The sequence below is a fragment of the Sceloporus occidentalis genome, unplaced genomic scaffold (genome assembly GCF_023333645.1).
Source record: "Sceloporus occidentalis isolate IW3139 unplaced genomic scaffold, rSceOcc1.0.p SCAF_48, whole genome shotgun sequence".
NCBI lineage: Eukaryota > Metazoa > Chordata > Lepidosauria > Squamata > Phrynosomatidae > Sceloporus > Sceloporus occidentalis.
The window spans coordinates 3,252,648-3,279,706 of NW_028317028.1; the positions used below are offsets into that span (position 1 = coordinate 3,252,648).

General features: G+C 39.4%; 1 protein-coding gene across 2 annotated transcripts in view; it reads left to right on the top strand.

Annotated features, from left to right (window-relative positions):
• Positions 1 to 26,105, top strand: part of LOC149289114 (huntingtin-interacting protein 1-related protein-like) — a 36,559-nt gene extending 10,454 nt beyond the window's left edge. The window contains exons 2-32 of one of the 2 annotated variants that reach the window (XM_089490985.1): positions 4,590 to 4,653; positions 6,250 to 6,392; positions 6,733 to 6,789; positions 7,610 to 7,690; positions 7,794 to 7,870; positions 7,977 to 8,038; positions 8,627 to 8,767; positions 9,428 to 9,485; positions 10,065 to 10,140; positions 10,478 to 10,618; positions 10,833 to 10,894; positions 10,987 to 11,059; positions 12,074 to 12,257; positions 12,722 to 12,810; positions 13,505 to 13,621; positions 15,538 to 15,651; positions 16,584 to 16,766; positions 16,940 to 17,087; positions 17,585 to 17,671; positions 18,096 to 18,203; positions 18,349 to 18,485; positions 19,125 to 19,235; positions 20,502 to 20,560; positions 20,902 to 20,932; positions 21,321 to 21,383; positions 21,785 to 21,885; positions 22,066 to 22,171; positions 22,913 to 23,036; positions 23,145 to 23,206; positions 23,705 to 23,902; positions 26,058 to 26,105. In XM_089490985.1, coding sequence (XP_089347111.1) covers positions 4,590 to 4,653; positions 6,250 to 6,392; positions 6,733 to 6,789; positions 7,610 to 7,690; positions 7,794 to 7,870; positions 7,977 to 8,038; positions 8,627 to 8,767; positions 9,428 to 9,485; positions 10,065 to 10,140; positions 10,478 to 10,618; positions 10,833 to 10,894; positions 10,987 to 11,059; positions 12,074 to 12,257; positions 12,722 to 12,810; positions 13,505 to 13,621; positions 15,538 to 15,651; positions 16,584 to 16,766; positions 16,940 to 17,087; positions 17,585 to 17,671; positions 18,096 to 18,203; positions 18,349 to 18,485; positions 19,125 to 19,235; positions 20,502 to 20,560; positions 20,902 to 20,932; positions 21,321 to 21,383; positions 21,785 to 21,885; positions 22,066 to 22,171; positions 22,913 to 23,036; positions 23,145 to 23,206; positions 23,705 to 23,902; positions 26,058 to 26,105 — 3,105 coding nt within the window. Of the gene's footprint in view, positions 1 to 4,589; positions 4,654 to 6,249; positions 6,393 to 6,732; positions 6,790 to 7,609; positions 7,691 to 7,793; positions 7,871 to 7,976; positions 8,039 to 8,626; positions 8,768 to 9,427; positions 9,486 to 10,064; positions 10,141 to 10,477; positions 10,619 to 10,832; positions 10,895 to 10,986; positions 11,060 to 12,073; positions 12,258 to 12,721; positions 12,811 to 13,504; positions 13,622 to 15,537; positions 15,652 to 16,571; positions 16,767 to 16,939; positions 17,088 to 17,584; positions 17,672 to 18,095; positions 18,204 to 18,348; positions 18,486 to 19,124; positions 19,236 to 20,501; positions 20,561 to 20,901; positions 20,933 to 21,320; positions 21,384 to 21,784; positions 21,886 to 22,065; positions 22,172 to 22,912; positions 23,037 to 23,144; positions 23,207 to 23,704; positions 23,903 to 26,057 lie in introns of both variants that reach the window. The other variant, XM_089490984.1, reaches the window with a different exon arrangement.
• The last annotated feature ends 954 nt before the right edge of the window (positions 26,106 to 27,059 follow it).

The following is a 27,059-nucleotide window of genomic DNA, read 5'->3' on the forward strand; positions in this document are numbered from 1 at the left end:
ACACTGGAACGTGACTTCATACCAATAGGTCTTGAGGTGTCCACAATGGCACAACTCAGGAAATCGGGACAGACGGGATGTCTGGAGGCATGGTGAACGAAAATGTTTATATGAAAAATACTTTTTTATTTTGTGATGTATGTTAAAGCTGCGTTCTTTTAGTGAATAATGGCTTTACAGAGTTCCTGCAGTAGATGCGCAGAATGGCTGCATCCAGAATCCAAGTGGCAATGTTTTACTTTGGCCAACAATTCTAATGCAGCATTCACTGAAGGGTCATGAGAAATGAAGGAGGGTTTGTATTAAAAATGTTATACTTTATTTCTGATTTCATCAGTGTTTTTGTTTTGTTTTGTTTTGTTAGAAGTGACTGCTCCCTTTAGTAGAAATTCCTTTTGGTCACAAGAATAGTAAAGCTTAGAATGCTTACACACAAATGCTTAAGGCACAGGCTTAAAATGCTTGACCATTATACTTCCCCAATTTGGAACATTAATTTGTGGTTAATGGTGTTTTATGCAAAGTGCAATGTATTAATTAGTGATCTGAATTACCCAAGATCAGTTTACGTTGTGTAACCCAGGTGTGGTAAAGCCTGCAGTCAGTGTAGTCACGTTCCTCTCCAAGCTGCTCTTTTGAATTAAAGGTAATTTATGCGCCTTAATTCACAATGTCTCGAAGTAATACATTTAAGCCGTGCATATTCTTTTGACGTGTCATATTTAAATATGTACCACACCTTTTATCATTGCGTTATTGTGCATTACTTCTATTTTCTTGTCCTTGACTTTATTCTCTACAGCGCGAGGTTGACGGAGATCTGAACCTTGTCAGACCTTCCTGACTTTAGATTGCGTTATTTAAGGTCGACCGCAGTGAGCTTCTCATCTAAGAAGAGCTGAGCTGGTCTTTTATATCCGTTCGGCGACCAGACACCTCTAAATTAAAACTCGCTGTCAGTGAAGTTAAATTCCTCTGTAATCAGCATAGCTGGGAATTTATTGTTACTCCGAATTCCACCTAATTATATCTTATGTACCCCGTGGACTCTGCGGGTGATAAACTCGCTTACAGCAAGGCCCTACAAAGTTCACTTATGCTTAGTAGCTTACATTGGACTCTCGCTTGTGAACTTATCAACGTCCTTATAACAGCTGGTAGAGATCTGTGCTTGTCTTTTACGACACGTGCTGTGGATAAACACACATACGGAAATGCACCAACTCATTTGCCTTGCTGATCTCTAAGCTCGGTTGCCCCAGACCGCCCGCTGCATGGTATACACGAAAATTTAAAGAGCATTGCTCAGTCAAGTCATACATTCTTTGTGCAAAAGGAAAAATCCACAGGGTTCTCGTATTAAAAAGTAACCTTTTAATCCATAATTAAAAATCCCTGAAATGCTAACCGTTTACATGATCTTCCAAATCACCTATCACGTTCCATCCGTTGACACGGACTTAATCATTGGTCTGTATAGGTCATGTACTGTGGATGCGCTGTAGAACCGCTGGTATCCACTCTAGCCCTAGGCAACCTGATTCCCTGTCTTGTATTGTTGGCTAGGCTATTGCTGATCTACTCTACTTGTGTTACAGTCCTTCTCTATAGGTATGAGGCATACAGGGTCGCCTGATATAATTTTTTATTGTTGAATTTAGGTTACTTATTTAATAGCATGGTTCATTATGGGGGTGGGGGGGGTCACACATTTGAGGTTATATATTACGTATCACAGAATTAAGACTGGGTCAAACAAACGCTGTGATGGTCTGGGGCTGCTTTGCTGCTTCGGGACCTGGGTGATTTGTCATAATTGATGGAGCCATGATCTCTACTCTATAACAGAAAACCCTGATTGGTGATGTCCGGCAATCACTTCAAGATCTAAAGCTCAAGCGCAGTTGGGTTATGCAGCAGGACAATGATCTGAAGCGTGAAGCAGGTCCACCGATGAATGACCCAAAAGAAACACAAAAGCGGCCTAGTCAAAGTCCTGACTTCAATCCAAGCTAGATGCTGTGGCACGACCTTAAAAAGCCAGTTCATGCCAACAACCCTCACGTGGCTGAATTAAAATAATTCTGTCAAAAAGAGTGGGCTAAAACTCCCCTACAGCGACGTAAAAGACTCATTGCCGGTTATCACAAACGTTTAGGGACAATTACCTTTTTCCGTGGGTGATATAGGTTTTAACTCTTTACCTTCAATAAATTAATGATCGTTTAAAATAAGTACCACAGCATATATGTAAAGCATACATTTTGTAGAAGGGAGGGATGGAGCCCTGTCGCTGATGTGGGAACAAACCAGTGTAGTCAGGGCGTAACTAGAAACCACAGGGTGCTGGTGCGAAAATTGCCTAATAGATCATCGTAATGAAGTTTGGTACAGAGAGTGTATGGATCAATGCCTTTTGTTAATTGGGAGGTGTGTCGGTAACCCGCTTTGTTTGCTTTTGCGGCTTGCTCACATGATACTGCAGGTTGGACAGATGTTTAGGATACCATGTGATCTTCAGCATACAGTTTCTATATGGTTTGTTGCGTTATTAAATGAACAGTCATATTTGTTTTGTCTTTAATATGCCCGTTTCAGACCTAAAGGCTCAGACCTTGAGCTTTTACATCAGGCTCTTGGTTTCATGATAGCTGTATGACTATGTTTAAATCGATTAGCCTGAACCACTTCTGACTGCCGGCTGTTCCATTTATCTACAACACTCTCGGTAACTTAAAACTTCCTTACATTACATCTCAGCCTCTGACCATCTATTCCTAAAAAGAAAAAACCTTCCTTAATACATTTTATTTTAGTCCTAAAGCTTGACTGGTGAACCGCGCAGAATGCCCCACCAGGTCCGCTATCAAATAAAATCAACTCAGCAACTCCAAGGTTTTTTTTTGTTTGTTTGTTTTTTATGCGTTGAGGTATTAAGCGGAGCCAGCCCTCGTCACTCCTAAGTGCCTTGTTCAAGGTTGCCGATTCTGTTCACACTTTTAATGGTGCTGTTCCACTTAGACAAAATATTAATCACTCTCTAGTATGTTTAACAAATTACAGATTTGTCATTGTATTGTATAACACTTTGTACAATCTTTTTTGTTTGTTTGACCTGTAATATTTATATTCCCTACAAGCATGAATGAAAATGTATTAGAAGAGTCTGGCGCTAGGGATGATGTGTCTAATGCTGCATTCAGTTACAGAATTGTATACGTTTTGGAGACCTAGAATAACGTTCAAATTTGCTTCCTTCAGTGCCATTCCAAAAAACAAACGCAACCTTAAGCAAGGACTATGCCTGTTATTTAGCGCATGCAACATGTATTCTGCCTCCAGATAAACACACGGATTGGCATGCAAAGTATGAGACGGGTCTCGGGTCTTTTCACTAAAGGGTCGAGTGGAACGGAAAGAAACAGGAGAGTTGTCTTTTGTCTTTTACTTCGCTATTCATTGTGAAAGGCTAAACCCCAGTGAGCTTCCTGTGGCAGGAAGATATATGTTGATATTGTCTAATGTATAGATAAATCAGTGCCATATAGTAAATCAGTCTCTCTAATCATTTAATAATGCATTAGTCCAGTTTATCTCCCTCCTACTGTTGGCCCTTAATGAATAATTGAAAACAAATTCTCCTTCCAACTCTCCCTTTTAGTGAATGACCCCAAAGAGTATAGCGATCCCACCTGTCTCTTCATTATAACTACGATTGTAAACCAAAGCAACGTTTTGTTTTTTTCTAGCAAAGTAAAGTTCCTGTGAGATAAATGTTTTGTACGTAAGCCGTCTGCTTTCCGTATACCAGTATACAAATCCAGCTAAGAAGGGTTAATGTGCTTTGTTAACACAGTAGCAATACATTTTTGATGTATCTGTCTTTTTATTGCAATGACCTTGTCTGGTTAATGTGTTTAATTTGGTTAATTTTTTCAAAATGCAGATCTACTATAAGTAACCTTATGTGGCTCTTAACTGCTGTCATACTCAGAGAACCATGTTAAACATTTGTAACGGTGTCATATAATGCGTATTTGTTCTCTGTATGAAGAATGACATTTTATCTGCATATAATACACTTTAGACCTTTGCAGGTGTCAATGCAACTCGCATGTCCATTAATTATTTGTCCCAGTTCTCCATGTACCTGTTTGCGATTAATGTACATGGGTAGAGTAAGCTCGCTTTGTACACTACATCCACCAATACGGTTTCATTTCATTGTGTTATACGTCCGTGCACTCTGTCCTAATAAGCTTTTAGGATGCAAACGTGTGCCATCTATATTTTTATGTATTCACCTGTAACCGCCGGTTAATTGGAATGTTTGGGCAGCTGCCGAAGCAATTTAAATAGGAGCTATTACCAACACGTCTTTATGTATCATTAAATGAATTGGGGTTATCAATGGACAATTCTTAAAACGGCACTTTATTGTGGATGTGGTATCACCACTTGTGACATTTAATTTTGGGCTTGTTCCTCCTGTAAAGGTGTGTGTGTGTGTGTATATATATATATATATATATATATACACATACGCAAACGGTAAAAATGCTTATAATTCTTTTCCCATTTCCACACAGGGAATCAGCATCAGCAAGGCCATCAATGCACAGGAAGCCCCAGTGAAAGAAAAACATGCGCGCAGTATCCTTTGCAAACAATGACCTGGCCATTCTCTGTATGGGGAGCACAACTGTGAGAGTGTCTTCAGTTCCTGCCTAGATCTGCACCGAGCTATTTAAATAAATAGTTACTCCATGTTATGCCACATGTAACCTCTATGTTGATCTTATTCAAAGGACAAAGCAACTTTTACTTTTTGTATTATAAGACGACTCTGATTATAAGACGACCCCCCCCCCAAATCTGAATATTAATTTAGGAAAAAACAAAAAGCCTGACTACCTATAAGGAAAAAGTTTTACTAGTAAATATTCATGTAAACTATTTTTTCATATTTAATAAAAGCTATGATTGAGAAAAATATATATTTTTTTTATTTCCTTTTATTTGCCAACCTGCCCCCCCCCAGTTATGCACATCTGCCCCCAGGCGTGCCACTCTGCCCCATGATGTGCCTTTTAACCCTCTATATGCCACTCTGCCTCCAGAAATGTCTTATACCCTCCTATATGCCACTGTGCCCCATGATATGCATTTTAACCCCCTATATTCCACTCTGCCCCATGATATGCCTTATACCCCTATATGCCACTCTGGCATATAGGGGGTTAAAAGGCATATCATGGGGCTGAGTGGCATATAGGGGGTTAAAATGCATTTCTGGAGGTATAAATATATATATAACTGCTAACAGCAATCACACTCCTATCAAGCCAAGGCAGCCAGTATATGCTGGAACCTGGGGATGATAGGAGTGTGATTACAGCCTCCCTATGCCATGCTACCACCACCACCCCCCCTTACACATCCACACTCATTCACAAACATTTAAATACTCATTCATTCCATTAATCACACATACTTGCTCAAAAACCCTCCCCCACCCCCTTACCTGAACTGCAGATCTCTCACTCGAAGACTTCTGCAGGGGCCCGGCTGTGCGAGCAACTTCTCTGGCCCCGCCCCCAGAGGAAGGAGGGGGGAGGTAGAGTTATGTGAGGACTCTGCTACCTTCCTGCTGCTAGTAGAAGAGACGCTGCTCGCGACCAAAGCCCGGTAAGCAGCCTGGCCCCAGCAGACACTTTTTTTTGAGGTCTGATTAGAAGACGACCTCGATTATAATTTGCTCTGGAAAAAACCTCGTCTTATAATCGAGCAAATACAGTATATGCTAAATAGATGGGTATGATCTCTTCTATCCTTTTGTCTTATGTTCTGCGCCTTTTACAGAATATATGTAAAAATATAAAATTGTGGTTAGGAACTGTCTGATTTACTGTTCTTTTGATTTTACCATGTACTCTTATCTTGATGATTTGGATTTAAAAAAAATAAAAATAAGAGCAAGCACATCCATACTATATGCGAGCTGGAACATGTCTGATTGTCCCCCTCCAGCTGTTGCATACTGCCCTATAATGCCCCTCATTACCGCATGCTGAGAACTGTAAGAAGTTGTGTACAGGTAGCTTGTGATTTCAACAAGCTCACCTCTCTTCTTGCAGCTGCTTGTTCATAGTTCCCTTTCCTAATGTACAGAACAAAATGCTTCAAGTGTTGTATGTTTTTATTTATCTACCGTTAAGCATCTCTACGTTTTCCTCAACTACACTGTAGGAATAATACTGGGTACTCACCGTGAAAAAGGGGCATTCACATTTTGGTCATATGCCATTGGACTTCCTCTGCCTAGCAGTTCCATTTTGAGCTGGAAATTCTGCCATGTTCTTCACAAAGTGCTGAGAGATGGGCACCCAAATGTAAGGATAAGTTCCATGTATGCTATTAATGTTAAAGGTAAAATAAATAGGACCACGAACAAAAGCCTCTAGATGTATACATTTTGGACATTAAGAAATACGAATTTGTACCCCTGAAAGAACTGTGTATGGATTTGATTCCTTTTCAGAAGGTAATCAAAAGATGACACCTCATAGAATTCCTTCCCGCACCATTTAAAGTGTGAAATGTCATTGATAGGTGTCAATTTATGTGTCAGTTTCCTTACACAATTGTAATACAATCTAGCTGTTGTGTCCAGTATTTCACATTTAGATTTTTGCAGTTTAATTTTCTTTTAATTCTTTACTTCGTTTATAGGTTCTCTCAGATTGTCAACGATACCGCGGTAATATACGGGAAACGGGAGAGCTGTGGGTGAGAATAAACTACCTATATTTATGAGTGTTTATTTTATTTGAGGTTTTATTGGTGGCAATTCTTGGTGCCACTTTTATTTTGTATATAGTTACCTTAAATTAGGATCCTTATTTTATTTGAACACAATCCATGAACACTCTAAAGACACTCACTCTATCACCATACTTACACACTTACTCTCACGTGCACATACAAAGCCACACACACACTCTAACACCATACACACTCTGACATTATCCATATACATTTCACAGCCCCCCCCCCCTCATTTGGATAGCCTTCTTCACTCCAGCTGCTGCTGGTACTACTGCAGGGTCACATAATGCATTTTGTGTTACCCCACTGGGTGCCGTGCACCTGCCTTAATATCACAATCAACCATTTACAGATGCACAGTTTTCCCTTTGAGGGGTAGATGCATGGAAAGCAAGTATTTCTTGGTATTGGTGTGTTTTTCCTTGCAAACATTTTATGTTTACCTGCACTATAATGGCATACATTATAAGTGAGAAATAATGATACTAGTAAATAGACATCATCATATACTTCCATTGTCTATTGGGCTGCTATTGTACTTTTTACATCCAGACTGGCTGGTTTTAGAATGACCGATTAAAAAGGAAGTGATCTCAGATACATTTGATTTAATTGCATTTCCATGTTGCATATTGTTTTAATCCAAAGATTAAAGGTTGCCATATCTTTTGAAAACAGTAAAAAAAAAAAAAAAATTCATACTTTTTGTGGTTATTTACTGATCTATTATTAGTCACCGTTGCTTTGATTTGCTAAATAACTTCAATATTTTTTCCACCAGGGACATTTGCATGATCGGTATGGACAACTTGTGAACGTATATACAAAACTTTTGCTTAATAAGATAAGCTTCCATATAAAGGTAATGTCCTTTTTGTGTTTGTGTATGTTTATATATTCTTTTTTTCCTCTTTGTTGCTTTTCTTATGTTAACATGTCTTGCTTATTACTCTTCTGTTTTGAAGCATCCTGAATTTCCACCAAACCTGGAAGTGACTGATGATGTCCTTGAGAAAGCAGCTGGCACCGATGTCAACAATATGTACGTTGGCCCCGTGTTCCCATTGTTCTGGTGCACACTGTACACTTCCTGCAAATGGATTATGTTTTGTTTTGTTCTGTTAATGTGTTATCTCATTTTGTTTTAGATTTCAGCTTACCGTGGAAATGTTTGATTACATGGATTGTGAACTGAAACTATCTGAGGCTGGTAAGCAATCATTCTGTCTGCTTACTTTAATCCACTGTGGCAGAATGTGCTCAGTACATACCGTGGAAAAAAAAGCATTATATATGTAATTATATATTTCATTCATTATACTTTTGTACTTTGGTAAAATTCCCTTATGTATTTAAACATTTCTGTCATCCTCTGTGGGGATTTTTAGTCTTTCCTGATTGATTTGCAGGATAAAAACTTTCAAACAATGTCTATGTATTTCTGGTTATGGCTTCTCCAGAGCTTTACACGATACTTGGGGGTCTGAGCAGGTTTGGATAGGCAGGGATTGCTTTTTCCGTAACTTGTTGCATTGCCAGCTTACCGTTTAATTCCTCAGCAGAGATAAATACCCCCGAGCCCCTGTTTTATGTTGTCACCAACAGAACAGAAATACCAGCAAATGTGGATGTAGAGTCAAGTCCATGAAACAAAACAAACCAAAATGCTAAGATGTACATATATATAGATGTGATTTCCTCTCTATTTCATTCTTATTATGTAGCCATCAATCCAGAAAATCGTATATGGTGTTATAGAATCTTTGACGTTTGCCATTCACAATCTCCGTTGCTTCAGTTTCCAGGCAGCTGAACAGCGCGATTGCGGTGTCTCAGATGTCCGCTGGGCAGTGTAAACTGGCCCCACTCATCCAAGTCATTCAGGATTGTAGCCATCTTTATCACTACACAGTCAAGCTGATGTTTAAACTCCATTCGTGTAAGTAGTGTTTCTATAGGTTTACTAATTCTTTGTATTTCTAATTATAATGTATTGTGAGTAATTCTAGCACTGTAACGTCTTGTTCGACGAATTCACTGGCCAACTAAATAGCATCAAATACACGTGATTTTGAAAGCTAATAATTTTCCACTATAGATTTTATAATATTATAGAAGCATTTTTTTTTTATCTGTGACTTTAATGTAAATTGCTGGACTGAAATGGTAAAGCAATTAATTTCATTCTCAACTATTAGTGAATTGATAGATATGTGTCTGAATAAAGGAGCAGGCTCTAAAAGCAAACATGTAAACCCAGTTTTCTACTGTGACCTATAATATGGATTTTGATGCAGATATTTCATAAGTAAAGGTTACTCATATATGTTTAATATGGTGTAAAATGACTCATCTAATTTTACTATATGCCATGTATGACGGGTGCAGCTATTTAATTGGTACCAAAACTTTTATGTGTCTCCAAACAACTTCACCTTTTATGTCTTGTTAAGAATCAGAAAGCCGATTGTCTTTTATGGGACACTTTTGCTTGGTTGCTTTGCCCACAATGCTAGTACTCACAAAATAAGAAGTTCTGAAGTCTTGTCTGCCACCGGTCCTTACATTCTAAATGACAGAATATTCCCTTAAACTCCAGGTCTGCCTGCGGACACCTTGCAGGGACACAGAGACAGATTTCATGAACAGTTTCACAGGTAAACAGCATGTTGATGGTGACATAGGCGGTGAGACACGGTCAGCAGTAGATTTTGTTTGCTACAGAAGTTCTCAAGTCATGCCATATTTTGAAAGAATGAGAAAAGAGTTGTTGGACCTATTATTTTTTTTTCCAACATGGGAACGGGAAAAAAGTTTTGTGTTTGAACTTCTTTGTTTTGTGTTAGTGTGGAATTCAGCCCTCAAGTATTATATGAATGAGGGTTTCACATGGTGAAAATAATATCAGTTGTAAGCCAGAGCGCATATGGCCTGAAGATGATGAAGTTCTAGATAGTATTTTAACTTGAAGTGTCTGTTTTCTAAGAGGAACTTAGGAACCCCCCTTCATGTTAATCAATACTGTAATTTTTAGTTAAACCCGCTGTTTGGATTTGTGAGATATATTATTCTCACTAGAGTAAATAACATCAGAAATAATAACTTGTTTAATGGCATAGGTACAGTATGAATGTTTGTCCTCATCCTTATTGAGTACCATATTCCAGTTATAATTGACTTTAATATACATAGCTTAACCAAAATTGATAATTGTTTTGTTATTTTGTACCTTTCAGTCTCAAAACCTTCTTCAAACGCGCTTCGGACATGCTGTATTTCAAGCGACTTATTCAGATCCCCCGTCTTCCTGATGTAAGTCTGTCATTGGTTGTGTGTGATGGTTCTAATGGGGAGTTGTAATAAATAGACTACCATGCAGATAATGTGTTCTATATTTGTAATTTGCTATAATATACATTCTACCTTTGGTTACCACTGTACTGCTTGTTCCCGCCTTTTTGGAATTTTCCCCCCCTGTAAATTTCAACTGTTTTTCATTACCATGTACCCGTGTTAGCTTTACCTTCGTAAAAAACCTGTTTCTCCAAAATTGCAACTAGTAAATATCCATGAATTCCTAGTATTTTGCTCTTGTTTGTGTCTTTTACTTTCTTTTGTATAGTTTTTCCCTATTTGTCATTATTCTTAGGATCCTCCGAACTTTCTGAGAGCATCCGCCCTCGCAGAGCATGTGAAACCCGTGGTAGTCATTTCTAACGAGACTCCTGAAGAGGAGGAACCAGCGGAGCCTCTAATCGAAATCAACATGGCTCAGCCAGTGGAACAACAGGTGAATGGAAACTTTGTTTTATTCATTTAGGTGCAAAAATATGATTTTGTTCCCCAGTGTGGATGCAATGGCGTATTTCTGCTCTTATTAACAAAGTTCAGAGGAATTTGCCTGTTTGAACAGGGTTCTTTTAAGGTATGATATTTTGGAAATTGTTGTTTTAAGTTTTAACTCTAGATTGTTAAACATGGTTTTTTATTTTTTTTATTTTCAGGTTGTAGAAGACCTATTTCAACAAAATTTCGGTCCCCCAAATGGTCTTATGAAAGATGACAAGTAAGAAGAAGGGAAAAAAAAAAATACCTGGACCACACCTACAAAGATAATATAATATAGTTAAAAATGATATTTCATTTATTTTGTTTTAGGGATCTTCAGATTGAAAATCTCCAGAAAGAAATAGAACTTCTGCGTGCAGAGCTGGAAAAAATTAAACTAGAGGTAAGAATTTTAGTGTCTTTAAAAGCAGTGAGTAAATTAATAGATGAAACGAGGTATATGGGCAGTAAATCACCTACATACAAAGTGTACAGGTGAGTCCAAGTACATGGAACCCACATCATATTCCAAATGACCGTAGCTTTTCACAGGAACCACTGGATTTTTGCATTAATGTCAAAAGGGCTCTATATGGTCCTATATCTTGAAAAACCTACATTACTATTATTATTAATGTTCTGTATTTGTTATTTCCGGGAAGAGTTTGAGCATTAAACGGTACTAGGCATGCTGCTTAGTAACTGGGTAGCTAAAGTAATAGATCAGGGAGCAGCAGGTATGTATTTGCCGCTCTTCCTCATAGAAGACCCTTAAATACATTGTAGTGTTTGGATGTTAAAATGGGTGAATAGATAAGACGATGGTTGGGTGACAAGAAAGAGGAGGTTTAGTTAATGGGGTACCCCAAGGATTAGTATTGGGGGTCCATATGCTTTTATTTTGTTTTTTTAATACAATATTACAACATCTTAATGGCAAGGTATGTACTTTTGCAGAAGATACAAAGGTCTGCAACAGGGTAGATGTTCCTGGTGGAACACGCATAAAGGCTGGCAAGTGGTTTAAGTAAATTAGAAGAATGGTGAGAGTGTAGCATCTGTAGTTTAATGTTGATAAATGTAAAATAATGCACTTGGCATGTAGAAATCCCAAATCAGAATATAGTATTGGGGTACTGTTCTGTCAGCGACATAATTATTTAAGGACTTTAAAGGTACATAGGCAATGCGACAAAGTGTCAGAAAAAGCATGTCATTAATCTCTCGGTGGAAATGTATTCTATCCCTGATGCAGGATACACTGAAGAGTCATTCAGTATCAAGCTACCATGATTTCCTTAAATTGCTTTTTGTAAAACTGTATCCCCAACTGGTCAATATGTTTTGCAATGATCTGATGTGACACTGTTCAATATGTTTTGCAATGATCTGATGTGTCACTGTTCTCTTGTAACAGGCTCAGAAGTACATCATGCAGCTGAAAGGTCAGATTAACACTTTAGAGGCTGAGCTGGAGGAGCAGCGTAAGCAGAAACAGAAGGCCCTAGTGGATAATGAGCAGCTGCGGGATGAGCTGGAGAAACTAAGAAAGCAGAAGCAAGAAACAGACAAGACCCAGGGGCTTTTAGTAGATGCAGAGAGTAAGTTGTTATATTATCGATATAAACATGTAAAGGACTTTAACATGTGCGAGGAAACTAATGCCAAGATGTTTATTAACTGTATTATTTAATGTGCGTACCTCACACGATATTCCTGAAAGGGCCAGTTATACGCCGAGGTTTAATTGTCCTCCAGGGATTTCATTAACTACTATCAAAGGGTTACAGGAAGACAATAAAATGCAGCCATGGATATATTGATTATTTTCTTAGATGTTCACACGACAAAATAATAAGCTATAATCTGCTCGGTAAGCAGAAATATGATTGCTTTTTTGTTTCTTAAAACACAGGTGATTCTTAAGATTTTAGTGTTAATTATTAGTTTAGCTGTGCAAACCTAAAGAATAGTTTGGTTCTATTTTTTAGAAGAGAACGTGGTCTTTTTGTAGTCCTCAATTTTTAAAACTTAAGTATTACTGATCTGCATTTCTTGATTGTAGAGAAAGCACAGGCAACAGAATTACGCTACAATAAACTGAAAGAAAAGCACAATGAACTAATAAATGCCCACGCTGCACTTCTCAGGAAGGTAAGAATCCGCTGTGCCTAAACATTTAACCATTTGCTGTCTGTCATCTTGAAAAGCTTTTGTGTTTGCTGCCGTCGGCCTCTGAAAACGTTTTTTGTTTCGCTATAGATAGGTTTCAGCTGAAAAAAATATGTAAAATATTTTCGATCTATGATTTAGCAGCCTGGCTGCGCCACTACTTTGTGTCAAGAATGTTATACATTTATTTAGTCGTTTCATCTTTTATTGATGATTTTCTTTTGTTATAGATGTGCTCATAGCTACAAATTCAGGAGGAATTTGCATTGAATGACTAGCAGTAATTTGACATTCTGTTTGGTCTGAAGTTGTAAGCACTCTACGTTTCATGCTGTTGTAAACTGAAGCCTGTTATCATTTTTTGGGGGTGAACGCATCACTGCAACACTTGAGAATTGATTTTCAGGCACTTGTGATTTTGCTAATTTATAGATAATACATATGTTTAACTCACATGGACATTGTGTGTTTAATTTATGTAGATTAGCATTTTGAGGTTTTTTTTGTTTTTTAACCTCCCACCCACAGTGAAACCTAGTGTCTCCAAGTTGTGGTAGAAATTGTCACCTTGAGCACCAGTGCATATCTCCTAACATGTCTGAATGGGATCCATGACTTGTAGTGCTGTATTGCCTTAAAATCATATATTCACCTTATATTGTCTCTTGTGGCACAGAATGCTGACACAGCCAAACAGTTGACTGTGACGCAGCAAAACCAGGAAGAGGTGGCTCGTATCAAGGAGCAGCTGGCACTTCAGATGGATCAAGTCAAGCGAGAGTCGGAGATGAAGGTTTGTTTCCTATCGTACAGCTCTTGTAGCAGGGCTAGCTGGCGTGGGTGATGTCTCTTCCCCTTCCATTGTGCTGTGCTTAGCGGAACCTTGTAATCATTGGATAACGTGTTAACATTAATGTCCTTGGCAAACCGTTATGGTTTAATACTCCTCGTTATACGATGCCTTATTTTAATGTGGCATCAATAAAATCCATAGAAGATGCAAAATATTATATTTATTACATTTTTTATTAACAAACAAATAGCATTCTTCATACTCCAAAATGAATGTGAGCTTAAGAGATAAATGTATCTGTAACTGGTACCCATACATGCGCATACCTCACATACAGTTTGGAATTTGGATAATTTTATTAATTTCTTGTATACCGTATTTGCTCGATTATAAGACGACCCTGATTATAAGACGACCCCCCAAAATCTGAATATTAACTTAGGAAAAAAAGAAAAAGCCTGAATATAAGACGACCCTAAAGGAAAAAAGTTTTACCAGTAAATGTTAATTCATGTAAACTATTTTTTTAAATAAAAGCTATGATTGAGAAAAATATTTTTTTTGTTTTTATTTCCTTGTATTTTCCAACCTGTTCCCCAGTTACGCACATCTGCCCCCAGGCTTGCCACACCAATATGGCACTGTGGCCCATGATATGCCTTTTAACCCTCTATATGCCACTGTGCCCCATGGTATGCCTTTTGACCCCCTATGTGCCACTCTGCCTCCAGAAATGCCTTATACCCCTATATCCCATTCTGGCATTTAGGGGGTTAAAATGCATATTATGGGGCAGAGTGGCATATAGGGAGGTATAAGGCATTCCAGTAGGCAGAGTGCTCTATTAAATGCCCCCTTAACGCCACTCTGCCTCCTGAAATGCCTTATACCTCCCTATATGCCACTCTGCCCCATAATATGCCTTTTAACCCCCTAAGTGCCAGAGTGGCATATAGGGGTATAAGGCATTCCAGAAATGCCCTATGCCCCCATTTAACACACACACACACACACACACACACACACACACACACACACTTACCGGTGCTCCCAATTTCCTGCTGTATTGCCGGGGCAGCGGGTTGACGTCTCCTTCCGCTGCAGCCGGAAGGAGGTGGAGTTGGCAGCGGGGGTTTGTCTGCGTCGGTGCGGCACCGGTGCGGGGAACTCTGATCTCTGACAGCCGGGGAAGGTATCCGCGAAGGACGCAGACAACCCCCGCTGCTAGCCACACCTCCTTCCGGCTGCAGCGGACGTTGTCTACGCGGACCGCGTAGACGTCAACCCGCTGCCCCGGCAATACAGCAGGAAGCACCGGTAAGTGTGTGGGGGGGGGAGACAGGAGGATCCAGTTCCCCTGCGGGGGATCTGGATCTTAGTCTCATAATCAGACCTCTATTTGAGGTCTGATTAGAAGACGACCCCGATTAGAAAACCTCGTCTTGTAATCGAGCAAATACGGTATTTAAATTTGGTACACCGTGTTCTGTTTATAGCAGCTTTATCAGTTGTTCTGATATCACACTATGTCTAGTGCGAAGGTCCTTTGCCAGACAATTTTTTTCCAATGTAGGTTGTTAGTGAATTGCTGTTCTATAGACTGGCATATTTATTGTCAACATATTGTGTATCCATATTGTGAGACCCATATGTAATACATGATGTGATTCTGGTGCAGAGGAAAGTGACTGCTGTAATAAGACCACTGTTCATTTGACCATTTCATTGTTCATTTCACTGGACTCAAACTCAACACCAGAATCTGTGGTTGTACGTAAATATCTCATGGCATGAATAGTTAGTACACTTTTATCCACCTGATGCTTAACAAGTCCATGTGCGCTTGCAACTAAGATTTGGTTTGTAATTTGTAACACTTTTTAACACTTGTGTTCTTTTTTCGCTAATACATACAGTTGGAGGATCAGAGTTTTCAGATTGAACAATTAAAAACTGAAATCGAATCAAAGACACAAGAGCTTGAAAAGATCCAACAGTCTCTCAGTAAATCAGCGCAGGTATGTCCTGTTGTACATTGATTTTTTATTTTTTTTTGGCAAAGATCGCAGCACAAAGCAACCTTGAATGTCTTTTATCACCGACTTCCATAATAACGTTTTCACCTATATATGAAAAGGTTAATGTGTTTGCCTCCGTGTATGGGTGATAAAGTTTTTATATAACACTCCTAATCAGGCCAGAGGCTGCCGTTTCACTGCATAAGAAAATACTGATGTATGTGCTGCCGCTATACAGCGGACGACTGCACGATGAGCGTAGACAACCTCTGCTACTGCTTGCCACTTCCACCAGGGTTTCTATGCTGGCGCTCTGTCATTGAAGCCCCAGCGGGAGTGCCGGCAGCGGAGGTTGTCTGAGCGCATCCACCTGAGAGGAGGATTCAGGTCTCATGCTGTGCTGCGGGGAATCCTCTCTGGCAGTTAGTGAACGTCTGCGTGATGCGCACAGACAACCTCCGCTCCTGCTGGCTGGGGCTTCTATGGTGGAGCACCGGAAGTTTGCTTCACACCGGAGCTCCATCACAGAAGCCCCAGGCAGCAGCGGGAGTTATGCAGATATCCCCCGGCTGCCGGAGAGGAGGATCCAGGTCCCCTGCAGCGCTGCGGAGCCCTGCTGCTGAAAAAAGAAAACCACCTGCTCGTGCCCGGAACTGCGTGTCTCGGGTGTCGGGCAATACGAACTGCGCATTCCTTTGCTAAACCATGATTATAGGCCGCACCCCCACTTTAAAGAATTAAATTAGGGGAAAAAGTGCAGCCAATAATAGGGCCAATACGGTATGTAGGTTTTATTACCGCATATGTATATTTTCATTTTTGTTATTGTAATACTTGTTGCTTTACCAACACAAAAAATATTCTAAATGTATTTGCATACAAGAGCTGTCTTCTGGTGTAATGTATTACATGTCCCCTTTTGTTCTTTGCAGTCTGAAATCCAGCTAAACTCAAGACTGACCGCACTGGAAGCCGAGAAGGACTCATTGAAAAGTTTGTTGACCTCTAAAGAGTCTGAGCTGTTATCGGTCACAAATGTAGCCCAGGAAACCGAAACCTTATTCAATCAAGAACAAGAAAAGAAGGGCAATGAAATACAAGAACTGAATGACAAACTCAACAGAAAGGTAAAGTGCAGATACTTGATACGGATATGTTCATATAGTCTGCAGTAAGGCTTTTTATATTTTTATGTTTAGATGTTTCTTAGAGTATCTGGAAAACCTGATTAAGCCTGAAGCCCGAGAAATTGTAATATTTCAGAGCTGTGCTAAATTGACCATTTTTGTTTTGGTGTCAGAATGCTGAGGAACAGAAACTTAAACTGAAGATGTTAGAAGATCAGTTCCATGTTATTCAGGGAACAGTAAGAGAAGCGGAGAACATAATTCAGGATGCAATGGCGAAACTTGATGATCCTCTGCATATCCGCTGTACCAGTTCTCCTGGTGGGTTCCTCTAAAGCTTTGAAAAAAACTACTTGCTGGCAGAGTATGCAGATATTCACCGAGATATGAACCTGCCTAATAGCTCAACTTGTAAAGTAATATTCACAGAATAATATCCACAATCCTACGTCTTCTACTATTGTGCTGTATATGAGAGCTAATAATTTTAAACTGGTATACTGTTAGTTGGGACAATATGTAAAGCTATAGGTCTGCACAGAGAGCACAATGCAAGCTGACAATAGGATTTTAATGCTGTCTTCCCAGAGGACCTGCGGGAAATGAAGGGAGATTTGCCTAGGCTATGCCTTTCAGCAAGGGGATGAATTGATATTTGAAAGTGTATATGTATGTATATATATATGTATAATTGTTTTGAAAATAACCTAAATGGTAAATGGTTTGCTAATTTCTATCATGGGTTTGTGCCCAGCATCACCAATGCTGTTACTTTAGCCGTCCTGCTTTTTTCTTATACTAGTTTTATTTGTGTACAGATTACCTTGTCAGCAGAGCTCAGACCGCATTAGAATCTACAAACTCTCTTGAAAATGGACATTCTAAATATGTACAAGACCCGACAGGTAAGGTCCTATTACTGTTCTCCTTCAACAGCAATTACATAGACTGATAACAGCATAGACGGTGTAATGTGCAAGTCTGCTGTTGGTATCTTGTTGCTGGATATTGATTTTATTATCTATTCAACTGTTTAGACAAACGACTCCCTTGAAATTCCAGATGGATTAGGAAAAATAGAATTTAAAAATGCCAGTTCTTGATAGTTGAGATGATGTGATGGACAAACGTGTCGTAGCATTTATTTTTTTCCAGATTGCATAAATCTATTGATTTCAGACAAAAACCACACTAGCTAGCAAAGATCCTTCATTTTTTAGCATGAAATATAAAAAGTGCTTATTTAAATTACATTTCTTGAATAGGGTACCATGATTTTCTACCGTCCCCACACATAGTTAAATTGAAGTAATGTCTCCCTGTCCACAGATGCTTCTGGCTTAGTTGGAGCTCTTGCCCAATTTGCTCACCTGACTGCAGACACCATCGTCAACGGAAGCGCAACCTCTCACTTGGCACCACCAGACCACGGAGACCGTAAGTTAACCCTTTCTCAGTCACTCAGAATTACCTTTATAGACGGGTTAAGCGCTCTCCCATGGTGTACCACCTGACTGGGCTGGGGGGGGGGGTCATTTACTAAATGTTTGACATTCGTTGTGTTTATATGATTACTCTTCAGGGTTAAGTGAGAGCTGCCGGGAATGTGGGAACCACAGTTTGCAATATTTACATGTCCTGAAGAATAAGCAGTCCATGAGAGGTGCCGATCTGACAGATGTTAGAAGGACATTACAGAATATCCTTGGTCTTGGAGAGGTATAATTTATGCATTGATCAGTTTTGTTTCTGGTTTTTTGGGGGGGTTTTTTTTTTAATGAAAACAATGACTTATGAGAAGTAGTCATACGTTTTGTACCCAATACAAACATTGATGGGCAAGTAAAATCAGGTTTTGCACCTGTTTTAAGCTAGATACTATTTGTAAAAAAAAAATAAAAAAATACATAAATAACTCTTTGCTGCAGACCAATCATATATATCGCCCTGTTGTGTTGTTTAACCTACCCAAGTACATTAACCCCTTCAAACTTGACATTCCGTGCCAACATGAAATAATGTGCCTAAAAACCTACCATGACAGTATGGAACATCATGAATAAATAAGCATCGCAGGGCACTGCCTCGCACCTAACCGTCCTTATGCCAGAGGACTTCCTTCAAAGTGAGTGCTGCTGATCGGTCAGAGAGTAATCAGCAGCCGTAAAACATTAAATACATACTCTATATATTTTAAAGTATAATCAAATGTGATGGCGTGTTTGCATGTCAATGGTTTCTTTTTGGCATCTGACATTGCTACGTTCCTATGACACAAAAAAATCACCTGTACTTTAAATTGAGTTTGTATGTTGTAAAACAAGCTTTCCAGTTGAACAGTAACCTTTTCTCCTGCAGGAACTGAGGCCGAACAGTTTGGACATCAAACAGGAAGAGTTGGGTGATATGGTTGACAAAGAAATGGCCTCCACTTCTAAGGCTATTGAAGATGCTGTGCGGAGAATAGAGGTGAGATCTAAAGTGTACACGCAGTGTTTTCTGATAATAGGGTAGCACATTGCTATTTAAATCTGTATGGCTTTTCTCCATGCTTGTACAACTTTAGAACAACCCTAGTTACTTAGACCTTCATATATTTGCACTCTGGTGCTGTATTCTTTACCCAAGGCAAAAAATAGCCTAATATGAATGTACATAAAGTACATGTTTTCTAATTTTCGATTTGCGCTGCTTTCAGTCTATCTTTTTGGAACCCTATAATATATATAACAAAATGTATGTCACCACAAAAGTTTGTTGGTTGGACAGTTGAAGGTCCAGTCATAGTGGACTTCCTGCTCTATGTTTGGTCTCTGTCAAGTTCGGCATTTGAGGTCCGATGGTGAGATACCTTATTGCCTACGTGCTGGTTTGTTGATGGGGTATGAGAGAAGAAGCGGTTCTGGGTGTGAGTCGAAGCCAAGACTGCCCTTTCAGGTTTGGCCAGTTTTTTTATGTTTTGCAAACAGCAGGTGTGTCATGTGGCCAACTCTTGGCGTAGATGACACTTGTGCAAGCTGTAATCAGACAATAACGCAAATCCTCTGAAGAATGTAAATGATTACATTACATTGTTGTTTCAATTGTCCGTCATTTAAGGCTATATTGAGGTTTAGGTCTTTGAAGGCAGTTTTTTTCATACCGGCTTTCCCTTCCTTTTCATTTTTTACTTTTTACATTTTTAAACCCCAAGTTAGGTAAAGGAGGCACATAAATGGGAAGTGTTAATGTAGCAGACTCACATACTTCACTAGGTTTCCAATACCATTTCTGTAGGCTTAACAGTGTCGCCCCGTGTAAACTGAAGTATTATCTTCAATTGTCTGCAAGATTCATCCCTTCCTTGATTCTTCCTATATTTTGCCTCCTGAATGTGCTATTGGGGCTTCTACACTCTGCCTTTACCGGTCTGCAGGTGAATGGAGCTGTAATCCCATTGTACAGCACTGCGGAATATGATGGTGCTTTATAAAACAATAGTAATAATACAGCTGCTGCCAATGTCGAGTGGTGTTTTTTAATGGATAAACATTTGTTTTGATGATGCTTTGACCGTTTGCTTGGATTTCCCCTCTATACATTATGCCAAAAGGAATTCTTTACCAAGAGGGTACTTAGTTATCTATGTGTGCCAACTGCAGGATGCTTTGTGTCAGGGAATGATTTAAGCGGTAAAGATGTATTTGCTGTTACGTATAAGAATGCTTCGCTCACGCTTTTGTGTCGGTTTCGCAGGAAATGATGAATCAGGCTCGCAAAGACTGTTCAGGTGTTAAGCTGGAAGTGAATGAGAGGTGAGTTTCATGCACACCGAATCCATGGCTCTGAGCATTGTCCTGTAGTGATATGCGTGTCAGGACAAAATAACTTCTATATCCTGAAACATATTCTGACATCATACTGTGTTTTTTGTTATGATTAATTGTTTGGGAAATAATTTGTGATTCTTTAATTTGTATAAGCAGAGGCTTGGGCATTGTGTAAAACTCTCCATGATTGTGGTCTGAATGAATGGTTGCTTACAGCCTGACGCAGTAGATTACATTGTACTACCGGCAGCTAGACCATAGTATTATGTTAACTACGTTGGAATATATAACACAAAAAGCATATAACTGATTTTCTATTAAAACAGGATTCTGAACTCTTGCACAGACTTGATGAAGGTAAGTACGCAACAAGTGTGGGTTAATTAATATCTATGAACATATAAATGAAATGTTTGATTTTTATTTTCTTCATATAGTGAGAATATGTGAATGTTATAAAGGTAGTGTGTGTAGGTTGGGATTTATGATGGAGAATGTTTTTAGAAATGGACTGAAAGTGTAGGGAGCAGCCAGTACAGGGTGTCAGAGCTAAACATCGTGCTTTCTAGGGCTGAAACAACTAATCGATAAAATCGATAATAATCGATAATGAAAATCGTTGTCACAGTATATATTTGTTGGCCCCAGTTGAATACAGTTCAGTCAGTCTATAATGGTTACACTTGTCACTTTCCCTGCTGAGACCTTTCAGGGTGTTAACCTTTTTTTTTTTTTCCTGTTTCAGGCTATCAGACTTTTGGTCATCACATCTACGGAGTTACAAAAAGAGATTGTGGAGAGCGGAAGAGTACGTTCTAAATTACCTGCTAGCACTTCTTGTTATTTCTAGAAAATAAGTGTATTTAGGCGTCCTATTGTCTGTCTAGTTAAAGAGAAGATTGTGGGAAGGCTTTAACATTCTACCATGCACAAGCATTCGCATGGAAAATGCATACAAAAATATTCATCTTGATTTCACATAATTTGTCTATATATTATGTGTATAAATATCCATTGCTGTGTGTCTTTACACAAGGGTAACCTTGTAGCGTAAAACTATGCCCAATTAATTTTGCATGTATCCATCAAACCTCTTGTATGTGCGTTTAAGTTTGCTTTTCCCAGCCATTTAACCCGTATATTCTCTAATAGTAATCATTCAACAGCAATTACAATACAATGTAGCGTTTCATGCTTCTCTCTGTGCAGGGGGCAGCAACACCGCAAGAATTCTATGCCAAGAACTCTCGTTGGACAGAAGGGTTGATTTCTGCTTCCAAAGCCGTTGGATGGGGAGCTACCCAGCTTGTGTAATGATCTGTTCTATTTGCATCTGTCATCTGCATTTCATTTGAAATATTCTGGCAGCCTTTTTTCTCTTTCAGTCTGGTGTACAGTTAAGAACTCTTGGAGAAAGACTAATGCAGTAGCAGTTTAACATCACCATAATGTAAAAATCCCTGGTAAGACGTGTTTTCTATGCTCTTTAGGGAATCTGCGGATAAAGTTGTCCTCCATAAAGGCAAATACGAAGAACTCATTGTTGGTTCGCATGAGATTGCAGCCAGCACGGCACAACTAGTGGCTGCGTCCAAGGTAAAAATCCAGCTCGTTTGTTAAAATGATTTTCAGGTCGATGCTATAAGTAAATAATAAATAGAAAATTACTAAATGAAGCTGTGAATATACGTGCCACCGTAGGCATTTCACATGAGGTGCATTTATTTAGCATACACAACAATTTTGCTGTCTTTTTTTCCCTGATTGTATCACAATTGTTTTTGAAATTGCACAAAGCTAGATACAAACGTAATGTCTGATAAAGTGCATTATAATTCTTGTTGAGGTGCAAACACCCTGCTCTCTGGATGGGTCACATTTTACGTCTTCCATTTTACCCCCTTCCTTATTCCACACCTTTTTCTTGTCGCACAGAAATTAATTAACACAAGGCCTTCTCTACCTTATTAGGTTCAGCAGAGCTTTGACTGTTTTCTTTTTTGGAAAAAGTGCCTATTTTTCATCATATTATCTCCAGAATGTGGCCTTTACACACCAAATCAGCTTTAAATCATTTATTTGTTTTATAATTTCATAGCGCGCAGCCAAAAAAACACTAATGCTTTATTAAATAGAATCAAGTTTCAGGCTGGAGTACTGTCCACCTCTAAACATTATGATTATATTCAGAGGCTTAAATGGCACAGCTTGGAGAGGTGGGTGGTAATTGATACATCTCAATTAGACAGCCTCTGGTTACAGACCTTGTCATAATCTATGCATCCATATTCATTGTGAAGCATCGTAAGCAAAAACTAAAAATGATAATTGTTGTAGGTGAAGGCGGATAAGAACAGTAAAAACCTTCCCAAACTGCAGCAGTGCTCCCGGCATGTGAATGAAATGGCTGCTAATGTGGTGGCCTCAACTAAATCAGGAATTGAGCAAATTGAAGATAAAGGTAAGTGCTGGTTTCCCCAAATTTCCATGTCCAGTTATACTCTGTGTATCAGATTAAACCAATAAAAACTGCTGCTGTGCGCATTGGTGACCAGATTTCCTCCCCTAGATACCATGGACTTTTCTGGGATGTCTCTGATTAAACTGAAGAAAGAGGAGATGGAAAGCCAGGTAGGAACCACGGGCTGTATGGCGACTTATACAAGGACTGCGTTTCTGTTTTAACTTTGATATGTGATGGATGCACGCTGGTTGTCTACCAAAAGCAGATAAGCTTTCTTATTGTACTGACAGGTCTATGTGTTTATAATTAGAGATGAGGACTGTGTGTGTTAGCAGTAAGTGTATCATTTCTGTAGGGAGGCGTTTAGGTAACACATTTTGGTAAATTTGAGCAGTGTCAACGTGTCAATATAAAAGAGGACCAGTGGCATCCAACATGCTTTCTATGGCTGTCAACAGAACTTGACAAATGTGAGAAACAAAATCAGTTACCTTTATTTAAGCAGCCTTTTTAAAACCAAAATCATACCAGCCATCACCAAATGTGTCTTCTAGTATAGATGCTACCTCTTCTGAGAGAGAGTTTGTATAAAAATATGCAGCAGAGGTTGAGACATTCACCTGGAAAAAAATGTTCCCTTAATAAAAAAATAACTATTTGCTTAGGTTAAAGTCCTGGAGCTGGAGAATATGTTGCAGAATGAGAGGATGCGCTTGGGAGAGCTGAGGAAGAAGCATTATGCCCTGTCTGGGGTGTATGAGGAGGTGGAAGAAGTTAAGGCGGCTCCGGTTCAAAAGCCGGGCATCCTGAAGAAACCCCAGCTGGCGCAGAAACCCACCATCCCACCAAAAGCCGACTACAAGGTAGTTTCTTTGATCCCGTTTTGTTTACAATGGACTTAGTTGTGGTCATCTACATCCATAACAAGGGCCACATTTTTAGTGGATAGGATGATTATTGTGGGTCATGTTGATCCTTCATGAATATTATCCCCAATTTTTTTTATTGCATCCAACTCATTAGGTTCACTCCACTGACGATATAAAATATTGTCTTTGTCGACCTCCACAGTACAAACTAGTTGCATAAAATGTTGAAAGATCATAATTTTCTCCAGCAGGTGCTATAGCTCTACTCTCCAGGCTACAGTCGTTCTTGGTTTGATAAGATGGTCTTTAAACACTCAATCCTTGCATTTATTGGTAAATTGGTGAGAGAAGGAGGCAATTTACTATTACCTTAGGAGGAAAATATCTCCTGTGAACTCCTGGAAATCCATAGCATCAACACAGTAACAATATCCTAAAATGAGATCCCAGATCCTCATGCTCAGATGATTTAAGGTTGAACAGGTTTACTTGTCTGTATTCAATTGCCCTCTACCCACCTTCCATAACAGGTGAATATCCTCATCTCTGCAAGCCAAGATTCTTCCAAACTAAGACATCGCATCCTAAACTAGTCCCTGCTTGAACACACGTCCTTAAATAAATATATTTTGTATCCTCAGTGACTGAAATGTAGTTGTGAAAGTTTACACAATATATATATATATATATATATATATATACATTTATCTCTCCTTCAGTGCTGATCATTGTCTGTGATCAGGGGCGTACCTAGAGTATTTGACACCCGGGGCAGATCCTGTATGTGGCACCCCCCACAAACACTTTAAAACTGCATAGCTTCTATCATTATATACTGGCGTAGACATTGACGGTGGTACAGCATGACACCTACCACTATATACTGAGGCAGACATTGATGGGGGTACAGCATAACACCTATCACTATATACTGAGGCAGACATTGATGGTGGTACAGCGTAATCCCTATCACTATACATTGAGCCAGACATTGATAATAGTGCAGCATCAACTTCTATCACTATATACTAAGCCAAACATTGATGTGGTGTAGGCCTACCACTTCATTCTCTGGCTTAGGGATGCACCGAAACTTCTGGACTGAACCGAAAATGCAGCATTTACCTGTCCGAAACCGAATATGACACCCCCCACCATAAAAAAAAAATCTCACGCTTTTATTTAACGTAAGTAACACGGCAAAATAGGACAAAAAAAATCCTTAACAATATTAATATATATATATATGATTGTTAACAGCAATCACACTCCTATCATGCCCAGGCATACACAGATTCCAGCATGTACTAGCTGACTTGGCATGATAGGAGTATGATTGCTGTTAGCATCTATATACATCTATCATATACACAAAACACTAACAGTCACTCACTAATTCACACTTTCATTCACATAATTCACACAATCATTTATTCTCACCCATTCACACAAATTTACACATTCATTAATGCATTCTCACAAACTCATTAATTATCTCCCTCATTCAGACAATTCATCCACGCATTCACTCATTCTCACTATCTACCTTTCCCCCTTTTTCTACCCCCTTCTCACTATCTACCCCCTCTCCCTTCCTCACCACTATCTACCCTCCTCTCCCCACTATCTACGCTCCTCTCCCTCCCTCCCCCACGATCTACCCTCTCCCCCTTTGTAGTTAAAGGTTTTGGACTTACCATTTAGAAGTCCTGCAGTGGGAGCACGACGCCTCAGTCTTCCTGCTCTGCCGCTGCTTCCTGCTCTGCCGCTGCGCTGCTTCACTGCTGTGCGCCGAAATATGACGTCATATTTCTGCGCTCATCATGAGATGCCGGCACCGCGACGCAGTTAAAAGCCTCGCGAAGGAGACTGAGGGGCGCCGAGCGGTTGCTAGGCACCCCTCTGTCTCCTCCGTGTAAAAAAAAAAAAATTAAAAAAAAAAATGACGAGGCTTCCGGGGATCCGGGCAATCAGGGACATGTGGTCACCCTAGCCCGTGGCACCCCCCTGATGAGCGGACCCGGGGCGGACCGAGACACCCCCCGCCCCACGCTAGGTACGCTACTGTCTGTGATCAAATTATTTTCTTTACGGACACAAACTACATTCCTGCTTAATTAAGTCCTGCCATTGTGTTTATCTCTTTCAGATTGATAAGGAAGATGGTATATACCAAGCAAACTTCATAAACTTTTAACCAACAACTGATGAGTCTTTTTAAAGAAAACCTGTTCTTATACACTGTGCATTCTCCGGATGGCAGCTTAGATAATATGCGCTGATGCTGGCCCTCATTAGCCATTACATCTGTGTTCTATACAGATAGTCCTTCCCCACCTTCACCTCTGCTGATCATGTATAATGTAAAGGAACCTAGATCATTTTATTGAATTTTTGTTTTCATATTTTACTACTTTATTGAAAATTCAATATGCTGAAGCACGGTTACCAATAACCCTTGCACTAGTAAAACTGTTTTGCTGTATACCTCCTTTTAATTCTTTTAATTCATAATTAAAGACCCTGTGAAATTAAATGGCCAAGGCCTACATAAGTTCTAAAGTAATTAAAGTTCTAAAAATTAAAAACTACATAAAACATCCTGTTTTAGGTAAAACGTGACTCTTTAATCTGTACTTGCTTTTCCTTGCTTAGTTTTGCCACATGGATCACTTTTCACAGCTGCTGACCTTTGGGCTAAATAATGGAGTTGAATCATTAAATATGCCGGCTGTGAGGTTTGCGATTTATTTTTTGCGATGTATTCCTGAGTCAGTTTTAATTGTTTTTAATTTAAAAGGCACATTCCATGTTGGCCATAAACAGTTGGGGCTCTCTGAAAGTAATCGCTGTTCTTCCATTTTCAAAAGGGCTTATCGGCTAAACCATGTGTTGGTGAGGGGTTTAAAACGTTTGCATATTGTGCATAATGAAAGACTCCTGCAAGTTCTGTGTTGGCTTGGCATCATTCATAGTTATGTTTGTGAATGTTTTTGAATGCAGTTTACCAACCTCACCATGTATTTTATAGAAAGGACCAGCTCACCCTTTCTTGCAGGACACCCTCTCTGGGGCTGGTCTTACGCAAAGCTAAGCATCACCTAACCTGTAAGCTCACACCTGAATCCCTTAGTCGCATACTGTGTTGGAA